Below are 23,032 nucleotides of genomic sequence, written 5' to 3' on the forward strand. Positions count from 1 at the left end.
TCAAATACACACATATGGAAACAGAGTGGAGAAACCTTGATGCTCAGAGAAATGTAAGAGTAAGAAACATTCTTACAGCAAATGGCATCAAAGCAATCACATAACGGGTTTATGAGTACACGTACAACTTATCATGGCATTGCAGACTCCTCAATCATTCCAACGGAGATATGGCCTATATATGGTTAATTTAAGTATACTGCCATGGCTTTGCTTTCCTTTTTTATGTTTTGCAAAATTCTGAGGGTTTTCTAGCCTCAAGGCCTACAGTTAAATATCTAAGCTTTTAAAATGTCTAAACTCTCAGTAATGCTAACAGTGGTCATCTAGAGCTATATTGACTGGGAAAAGAAAGAAAAGAAAATATTTTAAAATTACTTGGCTTTTATTGTCCTGAGCCTTCATATTTGCAATTTCACTCTTAACATAACACATATCAAAGCTAAGAATGCTGAAGCTAAGAACACTACTGAAACCACTTGAAAAGTACTGTAGCATGTGAAACGAAACAGCTTACATGTTTATTTGTAGAGGTAGGCTTCTGCAGTCATTATACATCTGTATATGTACATACTTTTTTTAACTGCCTGAAGAGGTCGGGCAGTTGGGCTATATGATCATTGTAGGTCCTTTCCAAATGAACTAAAAGTCCCCATAAAAGAACTAAAAAACCCCACAAAGAATTAGTTGCACCTAATCCAAAGATCTGAGCACTGTGTGTCTCCTGGTCCTGTGTCCCTGAGTAGGTACATTATTCCACCAAAGCCTCCTTTTTGGCTGGATGAAACAGTTTAGCTGTGTACTCTTCTATTTCTCTCCACATAAAAGGTTCTTTCTTTGCTCTCAAAGGATACATCATGATGGGAGGAGTTTTTCTAGTTCTCCATACTAGAATTTTTCATGTATCTCTCATTCTCCCAAATGTACCGTTTACAGCCATTATACAAATATTGAGTGTGGTATTGCTCAAACTAGATCAATGAAGAATTACGTATACTGTGAGCTTTATAACTGAAAGTGGAATGCATCCATCCCTTCTATTTAAGGCAAATAGACCCATGTGTACTTCTAGGGAAAATGCCAGGCCAGATAAATTAATTTTCTTTAGCAGGCTGTCAGGCAGTGGCTAATATCTTGGAGGCAATACTCTCTGGGTCAAAAACCCAAACCATCTTTTGAGTTTTGTGTATGAAGCCTGCTTCATATATTGAAACTGCTCACAAGCCGTCAGTTTGATTCTACTTATTTACTTTGCAAGTAGCAACAGCTCCGCTAATTTGATTTCTCCTAAATTCAAATCAGGCAAAGTCACCTGTCTGAAGTTAAAACAATGAAGAAAGAGATTTAAAAGACTGCTCAAACGTTTGAGGTGGTCTGGGCAGTGCTTCTGTTACCCGTTTTCTCAATGAACAGAGGTAACAAAGGCGAGTGGTAACAGGTACATTGCTTTGTGGCAAAACAATGCATTTTAAGTGCTAAGAAAAAAACAATGCAAAACCCACAGTTGGTTCCTGCCAGTCCTAAGAGACATAGGGAGATATAAATAAAGACAGAGTGACTATGTGTAAGAAAAGTCAGTAAAACAGGTTTTGTTATGGAGCCTCACTAAGTCAGTCAAGTGGAGGATATGCAGTTTCTTTGAGTTTTTGTAAGCATGGCTGTTCTGTAACTCATACTGCCTAATATGCACAGAAATATTTGTGTGAATGTGAATCATCCTTCACTTTTAATGAGAGCATTTTAAAGTATAACCATCTAAGGAGCCTCTGTTGCTTACAGTGTAGTTGATTAATTTCTTTCTCGACAAAATAATTTTAATAAAATGCTCTGTAAACTGGAAACAACAACAATGAACTGGGTCTTCTACAATAACTGCAAACCATTAATGCCTACAGAGTTCATTGGTAAGAAGTTGTTGTAAGCTGGAAAACCAGTTCAGACTCCTTGCACAGTGGAGATACATGATGGAGTCACGTAAGACAGTATATCAAGGAAGACCTTTTTATCCCCTATCGAAGGATCCCCTTATCCCCATTATCCCCAGTGATTCCTCCTCTATGCAAGCTTTGGAGGGATGACAAACTGAACTATCTATTCCACTCTTGAAGTCTGTTCAACAGGTGCCGTCATTGCATGCAGTGTGAAATTGTATCTGCAACTACATCTCATAACAGATCATGAATGGATTTCTATGTCTGTGTAGATGAATGTAGGAAGAACTAGCCTTAATTTAATGCAACTAAAAACTCCAGTACTGGTAATGATACTTACTATCATCTTCATTGACACAACACTATTCATCTACAACGAATAAAGGTGTAAAGATCTAATAGTGCTTTAATAGATGAATAAGCATGATTTTCTATTCCTAAAACAAAGGCTTTTCACTTTTTTGTTTGGCCAGCTTTGATCAACTGGAGAGCTTCTTTGGAGCAGTAGACATTTTTGCTGGAATTTTTACTGAAGAACTTATCAGATCTGGAAATCAGATGGTTGCAGTGATTAGAGTACTCTCCTTATGACTAGAACAACATTATGCTTAGAGCAGAAGCCTTGAAATGGCTTCCTGAGTCCCTGGGAATAAGCACCTAGCAAGCAGTACCTTACTGGAAGGTTTTTCATACAGTTCCCTGAACGTTTGGCCTGTGTGAAGATAGTAGCACTTTCCCAAGAATGACTGTAGTGAAATAGCTAATATAATTATATAATCAATCTATTTCACCGAGGAAGCGTGTTGAAGTAGAGACCAACCATTGTCACAAACTCACTGTCTGACATGATCCTAATGGCTCCATTCAAGCATTAGAGTGGTTGGAACTTGATTTTATGGTTTGGGAAATTATAAAGATGCTTCAGTTCAAATTGACTTGTCCCATCCAAGTTGGTCCAGATGGCAGAAATACTACCTGGGTTTGTTTAAGGTAGTCTTGGGGAGCAAACAAAACCTGATGCTCAGTTTGTGCTGGCTTACTGCTTAGCTCCATTTCCAGATGAGGACGAGCAGCTCTTGCAGGCAGCTTCACTGTCAGACTCATCAGAGCCTTCTGGCTGAACTCCATACTGGTGTAGTCACTCAAGAGGGGTACTGTAATGGAAATTATTCCTTCTTCTTCAGTTGTAACTGCTTTTTCAGGGATTTCTTCTTGCCTTAGGCTTACATCTGTGTTATTGCTAAGTTCTTCTGCCTGGCAAGTGTCACACTTGCTGTCTTCTCCACCATGTGTAAAGAGGTCTAGCTTCAAAGAAGCCTTTGACTCATGCTCTATGACATGAAGGCTGGTAGTGTCATTGTCTGACACAGCCTGAAGCAGTGATCTTGAAACACGTTTCCAACTATTCTGCAAGACAAAACAAGGAGAAAGAATAATTTCAGTGTCATACTTTTGCAAAGTGCAATTGGCAATTTACTGGAATAAATAACAAAAGAATAAAGCCAGGAGACAGGCAGCCTAGTCCTGCCTATATCATATGCTATCTAAAAGACTTTATCTCGTCTTCATAGTTTTTAGGAACTTGAATGAAAATATCTGTTTCCCTAATTCAGAGGGCCATCTTCTCCTCTCCCATAGCATTTAATAAAAGTTTTTATTGCTTTCCTGTGTGCTTGGGACAAAATATAGTGATGATAAAAGGTAGGCTTCATGACGGACTGTTCTGAGCCCCACAGCTTTCAAAAAGTTTAACAAACCTGTTGCTATAAAAAGGCAGCAGCTTGAATTGAACAGCAGCCAAACAAGATTTAGGTATCAGCTGCTGCAAGCAGTTTGTTATTCAACTTAATGCAGTGTCACGACCTGAGTGTACTTTGGGTTACAAGTTTTTGTAAATTCTGGATGAGTAAATGGAGAACAGTTTGTAACACCAAGCATCATTCTTTTCCACTTAGATTGTTCTGCTGGGCTTGCCTACATTTGCCATAATATTTTTTAAATGATGGCCAGGCGGGTATGTTCTCTGGTATGACTATTAGCTTTTTTTTTTTCCCTTCCCTTTTATTCCCTCCTCATTTGCTCTGAATTTGTTTAAACTGTTATGGTTCTTTTGCAATAAATAAGTAAATGTGTATTTCTTTTTTTATTATTTTCTTCCTTCTTACAATTTGTGCTCTGACTTGGAAATGAGTATGCTGCTCTTTGAAATCTCAGCAATCCCACATTAAAAAAATCTCTATTTTTCTCTTGTAATAGGATAAGTAGACACCTCTGCATGGTCAGCTTTTGCCTTGTTTTGAATTAAGACCTTCGTGATATGTACCTCCATCATCATATTCATTATGAACAGCAGCCTGAACTCTATCCTACCAAATCTAAAAATAAGCTCGATGTGAGCTTCTGTGGGAAAAAGGCATTAATAGGTGAAGAAAAAGCATCTTTGAAGAATCTTGTCTAAACATGAAGAATGGGATGCTGATGGGCTGGCTGGCTGGACATGTTAGTCTCCACAGTTCATTTTCCTGGCCTCTGTGTGCTGACTGAATTGAGAGTGTCTCCAGTTCCTCCTGCTGCCCTGTACCACGGGATGTATCATTGCCTTAGACTGCAATAAAGAATGTTCTGTCTGGATTAAAGGTACAAATTTTCTTGCTACCTATCTGGACTATATATGTTTTTCTGTCAAGAGCTGCTACAATTCTCAACTAACCTAATGGGGTTCAGTATTGGAATAACCTACAAATAGAATAAATATACAGAATATAGTAAGATTTACTCCTTGCCTCCATTTTAAGGTGCTCCTTTGGGGAATACCTTTCTCCACATTTCATGAACTGTTCACAATATCAGATTACTTCTAGACAATATATCTGACAGTACAAGAACTGCTTTATTGTATCATCTCCTCACATAGAGCTTTTTCTGCTTTCCCTCAACCCCTTATCTGATATCTGTTATTTCTGTTTCTGCCATGTTATCAACATGAGAATATTTCTCTACCAGACTTGGCTAATACAGACTTCATTTCCTTTTGTAGTTGCTTTGCCTCTGCAAGAACAGTTAAATGCATTTTAAACAGGTGTATTTAGCTTTTAAAGTATTTATATCAAAGTGGCACTTTGGTTCATAAAGCCTGTTTATCCTTTCTATAACGTGCAGTCTCAATATATTCACCTGCACTTCTTCACAGTGGCAATTATTCTTTGAATCTATTAGGTTATTATTGAATCTGCAGATCTCTTACTTTCTAAATGCATGGCTGAGAAGAAGCAGGAGGATTAGGGGGAGTTATTTTTACTGGAGTGGCTGGTGAGGGACATCTGAATCCCAGTACTGAGAACTGCAAATTGCCTACTGCTGGTGGGCAGATCAATTTATTTAACTGAACAAAACAGTGAAATTGCAGTCTTCTAATAACATGACTTTTGAAACTCTGACTTTGTAGAGCTGTACATTGGTACACCTGATCCTCCTTTGTTTGGCATTATCTGGCTTTGGCAAAATGGCCATTGGATACTACCTCTGAGCTCACTACTTCTTTATCCACATTTAGGTGGAATAAAGGAAGGAGTAAAGCAAGGAAGTCCTGATCTGAATATGAAAGTTCATACTTGCTCTGTTGAAGAAAGTAATGCTGATGTTCAACAAAAGCTTTGGTTACCAGCAGCCTGTCAGGGTCTTCCAAAATTTTATTGCTGATTATTTCATTCTCTGTCCTAGGTTTGGACAGTGTCTGGCTTGCGGATACCTTCCAGATCTTTGACTAATAGAAAGAAGTATGCTGTGTTAAAGCTCACAAGTTGGTTTGAGAAACTAGATCTATAAGTGCCAAATTAAGTTCAGGACTGCTAGAAAAACTGATGATATATAAAAAGGAAAGCAGTACAAGTTCCTGCTCCAAAACCTAATGGTTGGTGGTCTGAGATCTGGGAGACAAACTGAGGTGTCCTAGAGGAGGGACTTTTATTATCAGGTGTCAGCAACACTGGAGCAGAAACTTGTTTAAAAGGAGGGAGTTAAGGAAAGGAAGATGCAAATAAGTCCCCTGGTAGGCAAAATGAATACCATGGTCTCTAGCAGCCCACTGCTAACAGCTGACTTCCAGGTGCTTCTTCAGTCTTGATGTTCGCGTACCCTTACCAAAGCATATGGGAAAGCTGTGGGTAAGATTTGAACATGCTGCTGAACCTTGGTGCCTCTTGACTTGGGGGTGCTCCTCAGCCAGCTGCCGCCTGACCAGCCAGAGCCCCTGGCCTGTGCTGGGAGCACTGAGACTGAGAGGTGAGAAGTGGATTTCAGAAAACACCACATACATGACCTCCGTTGTGAGACTGCTGTGGAATTAGGCCATGATGAGTTACTCTGTATTTTGAGTAACTTGTACTTAATACTCAGTTTCAGTTGGTGAAAACTGACTGGCTATAAAAACTGCATTTCTCTAAGTTTTATCTCCCCTCATTCAACTTTGCTTTGTTCTTTTAACAACCTTACCTTTAAATATGCTCCATAATGTTCTCAAAAAAGTCTGAGAACCTTTATTAAATTAAAAAGCGTATACAGCCTCTGCCTAAACAACAACCTTCCCCTATCCTGTATTTCTGATACTACCCTAGCTTCCAAACGGTTGTCATTAGACATTTACTAGGGTAAAGTGTGAAAAGACTAATAACTGGCATTACTGATTAATCAGTAGGAAAGAGCTTTCTGGTGTGTTTTTTCACACTGTCAGAAAGAGTACTTGCCATATCTTGGAGTGCACTGCTATTTCTTGGACTTGGTACGCTGGGCCAGCATGATATTTTCAACCTGTAAAGAAATATTCTAAATTTATTGTCATGTTAAATTACTGACTTTTCCTATGCATTTAAATTAACTACCATTTGTACATAGCATTTTATTGGTGTTTTCATGACCATCAAAACAAGATGTTCTATAATGACTATTAAGCATAATGCCAATTAAAAACTGAAGACCAGGCTTGGTAATCTAAATTGAAATGCTGGGTTAGTGACAATTAGCATCTTTGTTGAAGGACAAAGGAGGTGCGACAGGAGCTGGTAATGTTGTCTCTTTCTATATGTTTAATCATTCCATATTCCTAACTCACTATCATTTCCACTAAACCTCCATCTTCCTTGAGGACTTTCAGACACATAGGAAGAAGTTTGTTTTGGTAAGTATTTGCTCCTGGGCTTCTACTTAGAAGTCTACTTTCCCATCTAACAAAGAGAAAACTTTTGCTGGTTTTAGCCTCTGTGCAGTGACACAGGTAGCCTGGAAAAGGTGTCCCATCCCTGGGACCTGTAGACCGGAACAGGGGGAACAAAATAGCTGCTGCTCCTTCCTGATTGTTTTCAGTTTGGCTCTTTCTCGGAGCTATTATGATCAGAGGGCTGGAGCACCTCTCCTATGAGGACAGGCTGAGAGAGCTGGGGCTGTTCAGCCTGGAAAAGAGAAGGCTCTGGGGAGACCTTATAGCGGCCTTCCAGTGCCTAAAGGGGGCCTACAGGAAAGACAGGGAGAAACTTCAGTAAGGCCTGTTGTGATAGTACAAGGGGTATGGTTTCAAACTAGAGGGAGGTAGATTTAGAATGGATATGAGAAAGAAATTTTTTAGATTGAGGGTGGTGAAACACTGGAACGGGTTACCCAGAGAGGTGGCGGATGCCCCATCCCTGGAAACGTTCAAGGCCAGGCTGGATGAGGCTCTGTGCAAAATGATCTGGTTGGAGATGTCCCTGCTCCTTGCAGGGGGGTTGGACTAGATGACCTTTAAAGGTCCCTTCCAATCCTAACCATGATATGATTCTTTTACATCTCACTGTATCTCACTGTTTCCCCTGAGACAAAGCTAAATACATCTTTACTAAAAACTCACACCAGCTGCTTCTGCTGTAGAGGAAGGGGTTTGTAAAGTAGAGCTGAGTTTGCCAATTGAGCTGTTCAAATGGGTTTCAGCTGACTGCTTGTCCACAGACCTCTCATCAGAGCCCTTTTTCCAACCTCCTTTCTTGCACCTAGGGTTTCAGAAACAACAAAGCTGGCAACAAGCTGCCGTGCTCTCCAGGGACACCCACCATGGGGACCTCCTCAGAAATTGTCTTCCCCGGCTCTTTCTGAGAGGACAGGTTGTAATGATGGCTTGCACATCACTCCTGGCACCCTGGGATCCTGGTGCTGGGCCCAGGCTGGCAGGGGCCAGCTCTGATTTCCCTGTGGAGGGGCAGCAGTGGAGTGGGATGGGAACTTCAAAAGGAGTTTCTGCTGAACTGACTGATCCCGTTGCACAACTCATCCCTGTCTGCTCATCACTGGCCCCTGTAGGAGTGTCTCTTGGGATTTTTGAGCTGATCACCTTCCTGTCAGCAGCTGCTCTCTGAGCACCCCTCTTGGAGCTTTGGGCAATGACTCACCTCCGTAGGGAAAAAAAATGACACAGCTGTGAGAGACTGTGGGAGGTTATATAGCCCGTTACCCTGCCTTAGTGCTGGCTTCAGTGTTGTCTGGTTCTCAAATCAAATCTAAACTTTGCTAGCTGGAAGGGATTTTGCCTCTGTTTAGGCTGCAGTTTGAGGTGAAGCCTAAGGCTGTAGAGTTAATGGATCTCCTTGCTGATTCTATGAAGATGAGTGTTTGGCTGGCTGGTGAGTCCTTTTTTACAAATCAAGCAGGAAATCGAGATGAGGGGATACTTGGGACTCTTCATCTCCAGATGTTCAATACTACTACATGTTTAGTTGCTATTTTCTAATGCTACATTTGGCTTCTATGTGCTCGTTTTTTTAGGTTTTCAAAAATTCTTTCTAATGTGTCTAGACAATGAAGTGTGACCTTACATTTAACGCAATGAGATTTGCTCTAGGTCAAAACGTCTGTCTAGGTCTCAGAAGTTCTTGTCAAAAAGCTGTATCAGATGTAGAGTAACTTAAATTAAAATCTGAAAAGGAAAGTGCACAGGAGACTTAATGTGGAGTGCGGTCTGTTTCCCAACGGCAAGGGCAGGAGTTTAGCCTGATGCACAAGGCAAAGTGAGCTACGTCATGCTGTACAGCTTTCAAGCCACGGGCTGTGCCATCTGTCTGTTCTGTCCTTGAGCAGCTGTGCTTTCAGCTTCTGAGGCTGGTACTTTGTAAACAGGAGAAAAAGGGAATGTAGGGACATCAAAATAGTAATATGAATGGTTGTATTCAACTAGGTTTATCAGAAAGTTAATATTAGAGCCTATTACTATGCAAGCCATTTTTCTTTAGTGGTAGTGTATGGCCCTAATGTTATACCTCAGATTAATTTGAGGGAGGTGTACTTTATTACTGCAGAGAACAGTTTCTCCTAAAATAAGAGGACCTCATCCATATCTTACAGGCACCCTTGTTATTCTTTCTTCTTCCTACTCATCCATCCATTTACTGCTTCTTATTATGTGCTTATGTGCATCATTTATACAGTTAACATCCAAATGTGCTTGCAGGAAACAGCTTAGATGGCAACATCAATTTGTATATGCTATGGGAATTTATTTTTGTATTTCAATAGAAGACATGATTATCAGTTAGGAATGAAAAAGGAAAATAATCAAATGCATGCTTTTTCCATATACATAACCTATTTTCCACTGTGAGAAATGATCCTTGCTCTTTTCAAGGGTGTTTTCTAGTAGTGGTAGTCAGATAGCTGTATCAAACACAAAAGATTATAGAATTTTGACAAACTATTTTAACCAGTTTATAGTGGTCTGTAATTGCTCTTACTGTGTAAGTGAGTCGGGTGCCTTTTGTGTTTTGCGCTTTTTGAGTTGTGTCGCTTTTAATGACAAAAAAGGCCCAGTGCTATGAAACTCGGAGTTAAGCAAAACGGAAGTGCTGCTAACAACTTCAGCCAAAATTCTCTTCTTACCTTTTAAGCACCAGAGAGCAAGTAAGAGGTGCAAAAACCAGAATGAACATCATGCTGAAGCAAAGGCCAGTCACAAAACCTTCAAATTCTCCTTTATCTAGTGGGAAATGGAGAGACTGAATCAGACCAACAGTATCAAGTACAGAAAGGCTATGTTGCTTCCACAAGGTAAATATTTCAAACAGAAGTAAAGCCAAACTTTACACATGTTCTGAGATGCCTGTAAGTGAAATCTACTTAAAACAAGACTTAGAATTTCTAGGGGGTTTGAGGCTTGCAGGTTTCTGTTTTTAAGATACATCTAGATATATGCGCTGAAGTCTTAAATCCACCATCCAAAGATAAACACTTTATAACAAAAGAAGTGTTCCTACTCCCCATGCTGTTATGTAAGCACCAGCTTGTTTAATGGGTCGGGACCCTGACGCAGGTCTGACTTTAGAAGAAACAGTTTGAATGAAAGTGTCTTTTAATCCATTTCAGGTTTTACTAGTAGGGTTTGGAGGGATTTTCTTGTGAGATCCCACCTGGTCCTGACAACAATAATGTGGTTTGTGTATTTGGTAGGTGCTGCTCTTCACCTGTTGGGAACATTAAGACAATTTTATCTGCAGTCAACCCTTACTGCGAACCTGCATCTCCTATTGTCTGTGTTAACACCTGCTAGAGATACTTCCCACCACCATCCCACCCCCCTGAATGAGATGAAGTGCTTGAAAGGTTAGTGAAGGTTGATAAAGTGCTCGGGCAGTGACAGCAGTGCTGCTAGCACAGGAACCAAAGCAGTCTGTGATGAGATGAGTGGGTCGGGGTTGAGGTGTTCTTTGCAGACAGCTAAATCAAAAGTTTGAAAATAGCACCAGGAAAGTGTGGTCAGTATGTGATTGTGTTGCTGATACTGACAAACCATATTTGCAAAAAGGTCACTTGTTTCTTCTCTTCTTACCCACCCACCAACTAAATTATTATTTTTTTAATGTCAAACAGCTACTTAATTTTGCTTAAAAAGTTACCTGAAAAGAAAAGCTGCAAATGGATTTGTTTCTGAAAAGGCTTTTATGACAAAGAAACCTGAGGTTCTTCTAATGGATTAAGTAACCTGTGAAATATTGGAGAGGGGGGAAATAGTACATGCAATATTTAAATTCAATGTAATTACTTGTATTTTTAAAATGTTGCATTAAATTAACTCTGCATTTTTGCTATTTTCCTGAAAAATGTTATTCTATCCAAATATATGTTCAGTAGGACGCCTGGAATAAAGTCCTGCAGAAAAGCTCCAGCGGAGACACTAATGTCTTGTGTAGACAGGAGAAAGGATTTCAGTGGAGGGGGTGGAAACCCTGTTGATTTCAAGGAAGATTTTTAATTTCTTTCCTTTTTCTTTCTGCTTCACACTTTTGACTATTCAGTTGTTTGTGTTTACATCTCCTTCACTTAATACAAAAGAGCTGTAGTGGGGAGAAGCTATTTGCATACTTCTCTCTCTGGATTTCACAGGTTACTTCTCCTGCGGCTGATACCATCTTAGCCTGTTCTTTGCTTTTTTTTTTTTTTTTGTTCAGAAAGCTTCAACTGAGTGAAGCTGTGGTCAAACTGAAAAAGGGTCTACTGCAGTGTTAGATATAGTTGAACGTTTTTAACACCTTATCAATTAGAGAGACTATGCTTAGCCAGCCCTAGATGATTACAATATCTGAAATTTTATAAATGTAACTGTATTGATTTTCGTAGCTTGCCCAGGCACCTTTGAAAAAAAGCAAACTTTTGCCAGCAAACTACAGCATCTTTTACTTAAAATCTACTTAAATCACTAGAAAACAAAAGATACTTGGATTAGCTGTCACCCACAATAGGAGCAATTGAAAGAGATTGGTTGGTTTGTTGTTTTTTTTTCCACAGTTAATGGCTCAGGGGTCTAACTGCAAACCAGTTTTACGTGATTGCTCAGGATTTTGTGGAGAACAAAGATTACTGAATTTAAAGAGTCACAGGCAGATTATTTAAACTGATGAAACGTATGACAGGAATCAGGAATAAATAAAGATATGTGCATATAGCTAGCATAAAAATTTCAGAAAACATTTCAGAGATGAAGAGCCTGAGCTAAGCCTTCCCTGCACGTTAGGTAGTGAAATACAGGCAGAGTTGTTCTGTGGTGCATAGTTTACCTCTAACAAAGGAACAATTTTGTGGTTTGCTATCAGTACTAAGGATGAAATAATATATCTTGTGCATGAACACTTTATTACTTCTTGAGAAGCAGGAAAGGGTAGAGAATAATGCCATATATAGTGGATAAAGCAAGAATTGATACCGGGTAACACAGATGCATAGAGCTTTCACAGTACCATATTTTGGAGTGATGAAAGATTGTGAGAGAGTCGGAGGTCCTTCACCAGCATTAGTGAATCCAGAAATCTGCACATGGTAGATGGTTTTTGCCTTCAGTGCGGTCAGATGATGACTTGTGATAGAGGAATTGAGAGTAACAGCTGAAATACAAGAGGGGTTGGGGAAGAAGGCAACTAGATGAACTTTGATGGCTGAGTCTGTAGCAGTGTATCTGACTGGGGAAAAGGCTACATTCCTGTGCCCTAATCCACGGCTGGAAGAAGCTAAGCAGATGTTCTTTGGATGGGTACTTATGTACATTTTACATCCAGAGCTAAGAAGCACGAGCTTTTAACACACCAAGAATGTTTAGGTGGTGAGTGCAGAAGGCTGTGTATACTGCATGATGGAAGAATACACCTAACACACTGAACAGTGGTTTTCATGTTGGCTGTAACAGCTGACATAAGGACTAGACCTTATCATGTGCTTTACCCTCACTGCAGTAGTCAGTAGGAATTCACCTTGATTAATACCAGTGCATCATTCGGTACAGAAATAGGACTGTGCATTCTGCTGCACCTACTTTGTAGGGCTTTCAGCTCAATTTTTCATTTCTGATGGTGCAGTGACTTTTTGCCTGGCCAGAACAATGCAACCAACGATGCTGTAGTATGCCTTTAACAGGGTAGAAATTACTTTTCAAGTTTGCCACTGTGAATTTAAGATCTTCATAGAAGTAAAAATGGTGCTATATAGAAGAAGTAGAAATGGTATCCTATAGGCATCCTTTCCCTCAAATTCTCCAATTAAATCATTCTTCCTGCCTGGAAAACATGGCAATCGGGCATCGTATCACTGTTGCATTAACTGATCAAGGCAGAGCAAAAAAACCAAAAATTAAGTTCAGTCCTGGACCCTCCTCTTCTGTCTTCTCTTGTGCTTTCTGATAGGTATTTGGGGTGGAACAGAGCCCCCTGAATATGGTACCAAACTTCCTGCTAACACTGTGTACTTGAGGCTTTTGTTAATTTTTACGGCTGTCTAAAGGCATAGCCCAGCATGAATTACAGAACACTTGCTATTGTCCTTTGTTGGGTCTTAGATGCTAGGTCTTTCATAGCACGTCTCTAATTTTATTTGAAAGTCAGTATGTGCTAAGTTAATTTATTATTATTTATAGCAAGATCGTCTTCCACTGCTGATCAGAAGAATAATGTTTATCAAAAGCAGTATGGGTTGGTTTTGGTTTTTTTTGAAAACGCAAGTGCTTTCTTCTCATAACTATTCATTTATTGCTATGTGGAGAAGTTTCATCCTTTGTAATTAAACACAAAAGCTACAAATTTAAGAAATGTTTCTAAAAATGAAATTAATAATAGTGTATTTGAAAACAGGTAAGAAATACAAACTGTATTCCCCGCCGATCGAGTTCAAAAAACAAATATATAATTTCTTAAGTACTATTGAAAGCCTCAGAGGCAAGCCTTGCTGAGTTACAATGAAATATAAAAGTATTGTGACTGAAATCTTAATACCTTAGAAATGCTGAGACCGTAGTTCTTCCTTTCAGTGTTAGTAGGGAATTCTGCAATAGTCTTAGAACTGTAAGTTTTAAGGAAATATTTCCTTACCAATATTTAATTTGAGATGGTATCTAGAAAATTCTAGGTATTCATAGGACCATCTGCAGCATTAAAAGCCTGATCTTTGAGAGCGCTCGGTTACCGCAGAAATCTAAGTAACTTAGTAGTGTGCTGCAACAGCGCTGAACGGTCTGTATGAAGCTTTTCTGTCATGCTTTGTTCTCAGCAGCAGCGACTTACCCGGAGACTTTTTCCCCAGTGAATCTGTGTAGGTAATCCTGTATCCCTGGAGAAAGCCCAGACAGTCTTTGGCAGCTATTTCGGTCCACTTCACGAGTGCAGAATGCTTTGTGATATTCAGAATTGTCACATTAGCTGGACCTGTCCTAGGAACTTAAACATCAGATAATAATTTAAGTTTTGCATCAGTACTTAAGCAGTAGGCAAACAAGACTGAAACCTAGCTGCTTCCTAGAGAGTTCCTTGCCTGATTCTAGTTGTCATAAATATAACATGGAGTTGTAATAAATATAACATGTAGGTAAAAAACCTCCATCTTAAGCAATACCAAAGAAATTGTGAGTGATTAATTGCAAACACTTTAACTCCAATATCACAGCTATACTAATTTCAACTTGCAATATAAGACACAAGCAAATTGGGATTGGAAAATCTGACTTTGGCCTCAGTTAAAATTGAGCTACAGGGAGTAGTAACCCTGCGACCCTCTTTCTGTTATTTTGGTAATGCCATGTGTAATAATAATATTTCTGTGGACCTATCAGTGAGGAACAACATTCAGGTCATTCACTGCCAGTGCATAACTGCTAGGACCAAAGGCAATGCTAACTGGAGAATGCTGTTAAGTCACCTGGAAAAGAGACTTTGTGAAGGATTTCTTCTATTGCTGAAATGAGAAGAAATATAAGGGATGAGGTTATATAAAGGGGAGGAATACCTCCTTCAACTGAGTAAAAGTGGGTCACTCCGAAAGTCGTTTCATGCCTTGTGAAACTTTCACACTGACACACATCAGATGCATGTACCATTACTTTGTACAACTTATATGGCTGAAAATTGTCTGAAAAACAAATAAAGGTACATCAGGGTTTACTGAAAAGTTATAAAAAAGAGAAGGAGAGACAACAACTTTATAGGTTTCTGTATAGTTCTTACTTTCTGAGCATAGTGTAAAGCTTTTTTTTTTTTTTTTTTAAAAAAAAAAAAGGGCTAGTAGTGTATAGGTCTGCCTGGAATGTGGGCAAGGAGACACCAGCAACAGCAGCTTACCTGCATTTCTTGCCCAACTGTGATCAGAAGAATCTTACTGAAAACCTTGCTTGTTATCTGCCTTGGTGTTGCTAAAAATTAGATTATATCTCAGTGCCAGATAAAGATAAAAGATGCACTTATCTGGATCCTCAGTTTGCTCGTGAAAATCCTACTCTCCACCAAAAATAACCAATGAATGAAATGATGCCTCCATAAGTAGATGTGGTGGTTGCTGTTACCTAGCGTGAAATTCCTAGTAGCCGTAGTTACTATTTTCATGCGCATATCCTCTTTACCAGTGCCCCAGTCAACCACAAAACATTCCGGATTGTATTCTGGAGTCCAGGTGAAAACTGCCTTAGTTCCCTGGTGTTTGACGTGGATTTGTCCAGGCAAGTCTGTGAACAAATATACCATTAGACATCAACAAACGGGAAAGCGGTCTTCTCTTGCTTGCTTTCTCTCTTTTGCTTTTTCTTAAAGACTAGTCGTTACGTAGGCATTACTGCAGGTTACCAGTATACAGTCAGGTTTACACTAGCATGTCAATAAAGGAAACTTAGCATCTAGTACCAAGGGTCTCTGGGAGCTCCAGTGTTAATTGCTGTTCATGACCTTTAATTTCCCACAATGAGAAAAGGGGAATTGGCTGTTCCAAGCCTCAAGAAGAGGAAGTCTGGTGTTGCTAAATAACCTCCTGTGAGACACTCTGCTATACACGGAGCAACTCTGCGCCAGTGCTTACCTGGGGGAGGATGAGAAGGGACTAACTATGGATTATAGATACATTATTTCATATATTTTTCTTTTTGTGCAAGGATCTTAAACATGTTGACATTTTCAAAGACAGATTATGAAAAAAGGAAAGACCTCCTGAGTGAAACTAAGAGGAGAGAAGAGCAACTGTCATTTTAGGGCTAAGAAGCAGATCTTGTGGCAGACAGACAAAATTTTCCATTTCATCTCCTGCCTGAAAACCGATATAATACAGTCAAATTAAAGAAAATGGCTGTACTAGTTAAAGAAAAGTTGTGCATGCTGAGAAGGAATTTATCTTGGACATACACTTAGTGCAACTATCTTCCCAATAATTCATGATAGATACAGAGAACCGGCATAGAAGTACAACCAAATCTAAAACAGGTGTCTGGAGAGAGCCGTGAAGAACAGGCTGAGAGGTTCAGTAAACAAGCAGCTGTCAGTCAAAAGATGGCTTGAGATGCTAATGTATGTTTCATCAGAAGAGAGCTAAAGCAGTTAAAATGTAAGAGCAAAACCAAATTGTTAAGTCTTTGCAGGGCAAAGGAGAACAGAGCGGGGAGAGTGTGTTAGAAAATCCTGGAAAACCAATTAGTGCAGCTGTCTGGATATCAACAAGGGTACTTGCACACTTGTTTACTTGTGCATGCTATAGCTTAAAAAAAAAAATCATCTTACTTTGGAAGAGAGAGTTTTTTCCTATGTTGCAATAACTATACCTCAAGATTATAACTAAATTAGCTTATATTTTAAGAAAAATATTGTTAAATAGTTTTATTGTTTGAATGAAAAAAATCTGTGTATTTAGGCATCACAAAATTTTTCATATTCATTTGAATATGACATGTACATCCTATCTATTCCTCCCCCTAGGTGCCATAAGGGGAAATACTGAAATAAAGGACAATAGCAAGTATCTTAATAGTTATTTAGTTAAAAATACCCTTAGATTTGCAAATGTTGTCTAAACTGTTGGCAGCTGCTTAACTTTGAGTACACTCCTTAAGCCCTTTTGATCTAGCACGTAGTTATTTCTGTAGCTTGGGAAAACAAGGAGTGATACAAGGAATGTTAAATTACTTCGTCTCGGTTAATTTCTGTCAAAATCCTTTCTTAAGAAGCAGTACTTACTCTCACTATGCAAAAATGTCAGCCTAAGAAATATTCAAGATAATGCTTAACCCTGTCCCAAAGACTGTTAAAATGTAGCCTAGAGATTGCTCATAAACCTTCTCCAGTGTTCTAACGGTTGAATGGTAAGGTACGTACCTGTTGCAGAGGAGTCTGGGACAATGTAGATGGCTTGTGGAGATTCTCCTGCTTTGTTATAGGCGGAAATATTAACTCTGTAGTAAGCCATGGAGATATTTAGAAGAACTTTTCTGTCCTTTAGAAAGATGCGATTTGGTGAATCCATGCAACTGTTGGGTGTTCTTTCCACGCTAACGTAATATCCAAGGATGTTCTTACTTTGTGTTACCTAGTAAGAGGCAAAAGATTAGTATTCTATAAATGTTATTACGACCTGTGCAGAAAATCAAGAGAAATTAAAATGTATAAACAAAATATCACCTTTAATGATGGGGATAAAGTCATACTGTTTTAATTAGGTTATTAGGAATCAATGAAGCAAAGCAGAATTAAGAGCATGCTTAAATTAAGAGGATTTAAGCACTGGATTAAGTGTTTCGCTTAATTGAGATCTTAGTTATGTGTATCCAATTAGTAATAACAGCAGTGTAGCAGCTGTAACATTCTCTGCATTTCACTGGAACATACCCCTCATAATTAGGAACTTGAAAGTTAATGAGAGGTGTTTAATTGCAATTTATGCCTCTGGGAATCTTCATCTACTAGGCTCTGTTAGGCATCTGGTCTCTTTAAGGATAAATGTTAGTAATTATACTACAACTTTGGAACATGTTATGTATCCATTGATAGAAATTTTTAGGTGGTGATGGTTCACTTGTTATTTTACTGTACTAATCTTCATGAGAGACTGGAAAATGAGTGCACATAAATGGAAATCACTGCAATCTATATAGAAACAGAACTCAATACATGAAGGGCTGTGAATTCTGCAAGGATTTCTCCTGATATCAAGCTTGTCTGTTATTTCTTTGCACAGAATTGAGAGTGTGAAGATACCACAAAGCTGGGAGATTGGGTTATTTTAATGAAATAATTGGATACTTTTGGAGTAACATAGACAGCACGACATTCAGTAATTTAAAAGGCAGAGAAATGTGTGTTGAGAGGAATTTCTGATAAAGCTGACTGGAAATAGATGTTTTTCCCAAGATAGAAAGGGAAGAATTGCTGTCACTATTTGAAGCTCTGGTAAAACTGATTGGGCAATAGTGTTATGGTTCTCTCACCAGGCTTTGAAACTGGAGAAGGTTTCTGTGTAGGAGAAATAATTCCTAGGATGTGCGAAATATGGGGTCTGTTGCACAAGAAGAAACTAGTAGAATTTATCTTTCTTAGCTTAGCAAAATGAAACTGGAAAAGCCTAGCACTGCTTCATCTTGTGCAGTCCTGCAGGAGGTCCTGTGTTATTTGCAGCCATGAGAGCAACACACGTTGCCTGGCTGGGTGTTCAGAGCTGAAGCCAGCTATCTTGTGCTTGTTGATCTGACCGTGTAGAGGTTACTCATTGAACGCTAGCAAATGCAGAGGACCTATGGCTAGCCTCTAACATCTTTAAGCTGTTTTATTTGTTTCAGATCTGCTTAAACATGTATGGCAGCAGAGCTGAAGTTTTTTTGTTGTTTTTTTTTTCCCTCTAAATTTGACGTGTTAACTATTGAGTACACTGCTTGCATCTGTCCCTTTGATATTTGTTGAAGCAACCTGGACTTGAACCTTATTTCATACAAAAGACTAGTGGAAGTGTTATCCTGAATTAAGGTCCTAGCCCTGATACTATATTTAATATCACTTTTTCTTAACTGAAATATCTAGATGGAGAATAATTTCTTCTCTTAGCTTAACATGTACAGTCTATTGCTTTATCACAAAATGGATCATTTACTATGCAGCTTTGCCTGCTTCTCAGTAGTTAAGGGAAAAAGGGGATCTCTCATCCCTATCAGGAGATGAGGTATCGATTTCCTCTGCTGTCTTTTCTTTCCCTTAACAAAAATGCAAAGGGTAACTACAAAACTTGCTACATCTTCTGATATTTTAAAACTCTGACAGTCTGTCCTTTCTGCCAGGGATGTCCCCTATGGCAAACTTCTTGGAGTTGGCAGATGCTCTTTCTCTCAGAATCTAGATAGCACTTATCAGTTTCCATGCAAACACCTCTAGTAATGCCTTGCTCATTGAAATTGCCTGTGGGCTCCTCAACTGTATATTCAAGACTGTCAGTTGCCATTTCTTACCAAGACAACTTCAGCTGGTAAAACTGACTGATCTGCTGTAGTCAGTCAGCAGGCAATGACTCCTACTACAGAAGAGGGGATGCCTCTGACATGTAGGTTTGAGCTTTAAATTCATTATGGGAAGCATACAGCTAGATGCTGTTCTTGTAAGCCAGAGGCTCTTTTTCTGTCCTGATCATAATGAATTTGCACTTCTGAATTAGTAAATTAGTAGGTTTACCAAGCTTTTCTAAACAGTTTTGGTCTCTTGAGGATATGAATGCTCCTAAGGAACACAGGAAACGCAGTGTGTCTCTTGTATGCACTACAAGCTTATAAGGGTCTTTCAAGGAAAGCTTAATTCAAGAGACAAACTTGAGGCACACCAATTTTTAATACAAGCTGGAAAGAATATTTATTCTAGTCAATGATTCTCAGCCCAGAGATGGCTGTTTCAGTAATTTTTCAAATTTATATATTGGTGTAGTTTTTCCTTGCTAGTTTCTACCCGCTAAAATGCCACTATAAAAATGCAGTGGATCCTAAAGCAAGAGTACAATATTCAATGCCTTTTGCTTATACACTGTAGTGTGAATAGAATGAGAAAGTCTATTATAAAGCAATAAATTAATAGCATGGATATAACAGAAAGTACTCAGACTCAAAGTGAACATTACCTCCCACTTCAGAAGAACACTTCTTCTGCCTGGAGAAATTTCTGTAGTTGCATTATACGATATTCTTGGCTTGTTTGTGAGTTCTGATAGAAGTGGAAAAATATGGAGATGTGCTCATATGAATCAATTTGATCTTCATATTTTCAACATCATCTGGCAATGCTATCTCATATGATAGAAGATTTTTAAAGCGCTTTTACATTCATGCTTATTCCCAGTAGGACAAAACTATATTTCACTTACTGTGAGGGACCAAAATATCTTTACTCCAGATGCAAACACAGTTGAGACCATCCTTGGCTATGCATCTGAGCTGAACAATGTATGATGACATAGCACTTAAATTTGAAATGGTGACATTGACAGCATTGCTTTCTACAGGCACCTAAAAACAACACACATTTAATTTATGTGGCAGCAATAAAATATAATCTTACATTAACTGTTTTCTCAGTCAAGGACCAGTCTTCTGATTGCAGCTGAAAGGAGGGGTTCCTATCGTCAAAGAAGAATTACCACACATTTTAGCCAATGTCTTTTTATTCTTTCAAGGCAATATCCTGTTTTTCATGAACTCATTCTGCTCAGTCAGGACTTCTAAGCAACAGTTTAGGTGTAAATATTGCTTTTACAATCAGTTAGGCATTGTATAAGAAGTTCTTTTCAATGAGGGTGGTGGAACACTGGCACAGGTTGCCCAGAGAGGTGGTGGATGCCCCATCCCTGGAAACATTCAAGGCCAGGTTGGATCAGGTTCTGAGCAACCTGATCTGGTTGGAGATGACCCTAACCCTAACCTTGCAGGGAGGTTGGACTAGAGGATCTTTAAAGGTCCCTTCCAAACCTAACCATTCTATGATTCTATGTATACTGAAAAATTATCACTTATTTAACTCTGAGCCTTGCTGGCATTCTGAAGAACAAGATGTCAAGATCAAATTAATTATTTTTACTTAAATCCCCTTATTCTCAAATGTTATAGTATGTTTAAATAGATCCATGTGACTGATATGGTAAGGAAGGTGGCTGGACTGAACTTGTGGCTGCCTACGCCTTATCACCACAGAAGCAATGTTTGTCTGCAGCTGATGATGGCACTGGAGCTCCAGTGACTGTACAGGGAATGTAGATTGTCTTGAAACAAAGACACCATATGTGTCTAAGAAAATCCCTGAGCTGAAAACTGTAGGAGAATGATAGAAAACTGTTGCTATATGCTTGAACTATTTTACAGTCTTCCCCAGATTTTCATTGGTGGCTATCAGATCACAGTATCCTGCATTAAATGGACCTTTGGTCTGACCAGTTCTAGGTGTTATCATGTTTTTGGTAGAAGTGCTATTGTAGTTTGAAATATCTTTTTCAGCATTTGTCTGCTGTGAAATACTGTTTTCTTAATTATATAGATTTCCTTAAAAAAACAAACAAACAAAAAAACAAACAAACAAAAAAACCACCCCAAAACTCAAACCACAACCAATAAAAACCCACCCAAATCCCCCACTGTTAGAAGACTAGCTCTCCTGGGTTTTCCACAGTGGTTTCATTTTTTTTTTTTATTATAAGTAATTAATTAACTTCACACACTTTTGCTAATAAAACTAGCTTCGTCACCAAAAAAAAACCCCAACACACAATATTACAGAAAGACTCCAAAACTCCTACAGAACAAGAGGGAAGTTAAATGGATTTAAGACCCAAGTGTTAAATTACATTGTAAGTACATTAATCTTACTCTTGATAAACACAATTTCTCAGCTAGCTTTATATATCCTCCATGCTTATATGCCTTTCCCTCCAGTGCCATCTGTAAATGCAACCCACATTCATGTGATTATGAAGAGTTTACAGCCTAAGTTCACAGGATCAGCTGAGATGCAGGGGGATAATGAATATTCATGACCAGTAGTCCTTCAGTACTTGGTCATTCTTATTGCCCAGTGTGGCTGTCTCTACTGGTCCTTCACAATACTAACTTGAATCTCCTATCTTCACTGTCTCCAGAACCTGTAGGACATGCATCTTTACTGGTCTTAACTCTCTGCTCTTCCACATGAGGCATACCAGACTCTTTGCACATGGTCATCTAACTACGGCGCTACCAGATGGAGTATGCTTGGGTATCTGGCTGTCCTAGAATGGTCTAGGACTTTTATGTCAATGAACAAGGGGACCTTCCCAAGACTTGCATGTTCTTTGTACAGAGATGAATCTTCTTATGTGGGCCTCTCACAGCACTCCTTCTGAAGTGGCTAAACAAACTGATAGCCAGCCACGAGAGAAATGGAAAAAATATCACAGGTGTTCTCATACAAAGGGAGATTCTTGTGGTGCAAAATGAGTGAAGAGACTCCTAGGAGAGCAGACACGCCCAAGAAATGGAAACAATTGCTTTTTAGATAGTTTTCTTCTTGGGATTTTGTTCTGCCTGATCAACACATTCTTCATCCAACTACAGATAACAGAGCTTGAAAAACAGACAATTTCTGGGACTCAGTGTTACAGATGATGCATATGTACATGCCTGCTGGCAAAGCCTTTGCATGACCTGCTGGATGGCAAGGGACAGGATAAGCAGCCATTGCTGCTGCATGCAGGTCTTACTGAAATTATGAGTTTTTCCACCTCTTTCTCAGTCCCTGTAGTTTTAGGTATTGTCCTCTTCCTGCACCATATTCTCACTGTTGCACATCCTAAAAGGGCATCTGGAACTGATTTTGTATCACAGAGAAATTATTTCCCTTCTAGTCAAAGAAAGAACTCTGGAAAACTGATGCAAAACAAAAGTATGTAAGGTATTAATTATTACCTTAAAAAATACAGCAATCTGATCTTTAATTGGTTTGAAGATTTAATGATACCACCAAAAAAAGTAATATTGCCCATCACTTAAACTGTAATCAGGATTTGAGTTTGTTTGGCATTTCTGATATCCTCTTCAGCTTTTGCATCACTGTCAGTTGTGGTGTCTCATTGACGAGTTAATGAACCAGTTGATATGCTGTTCTGGGTTTTTCTTTTTTTCCTGTATAAAGCTATTAATCTTTCTTTTCAAAACAGCTTAGGATCTCTTACAACAAAATTAAGATACATTAGTGAGATTTGCCTACAAATGGCGTGCATGCTGTGCCTCCCTGCTCTCCGTGTTGTGTGTGCTCTTCAGTAGCATCCTGTTGACATCCTGCCGTATGTGCTATGTATTGCTGAGCTGATAG

At 39.0% G+C, this 23,032-nt stretch overlaps 1 protein-coding gene across 1 annotated transcript in view; it reads right to left on the reverse strand.

Moving 5' to 3' along the window:
* Nucleotides 1-2,852: 2,852 nt before the first annotated feature.
* Nucleotides 2,853-23,032, reverse strand: part of LOC147596284 (interleukin-6 receptor subunit beta-like) — a 28,625-nt gene continuing 8,445 nt past the window's right edge. The window contains exons 6-15 of the mRNA XM_086771540.1: nucleotides 20,061-20,202; nucleotides 19,818-19,900; nucleotides 17,045-17,255; nucleotides 15,256-15,414; nucleotides 14,703-14,825; nucleotides 13,985-14,137; nucleotides 12,176-12,319; nucleotides 9,825-9,921; nucleotides 6,674-6,737; nucleotides 2,853-3,338 (exon numbers count right to left, since the gene is read on the reverse strand). Coding sequence (XP_086627666.1) covers nucleotides 2,853-3,338; nucleotides 6,674-6,737; nucleotides 9,825-9,921; nucleotides 12,176-12,319; nucleotides 13,985-14,137; nucleotides 14,703-14,825; nucleotides 15,256-15,414; nucleotides 17,045-17,255; nucleotides 19,818-19,900; nucleotides 20,061-20,202 — 1,662 coding nt within the window. The remainder of the gene's footprint in view (nucleotides 3,339-6,673; nucleotides 6,738-9,824; nucleotides 9,922-12,175; nucleotides 12,320-13,984; nucleotides 14,138-14,702; nucleotides 14,826-15,255; nucleotides 15,415-17,044; nucleotides 17,256-19,817; nucleotides 19,901-20,060; nucleotides 20,203-23,032) is intronic.

The sequence above is a fragment of the Chlamydotis macqueenii genome, chromosome Z (assembly GCF_036417535.1).
Source record: "Chlamydotis macqueenii isolate bChlMac1 chromosome Z, bChlMac1.mat, whole genome shotgun sequence".
NCBI lineage: Eukaryota > Metazoa > Chordata > Aves > Otidiformes > Otididae > Chlamydotis > Chlamydotis macqueenii.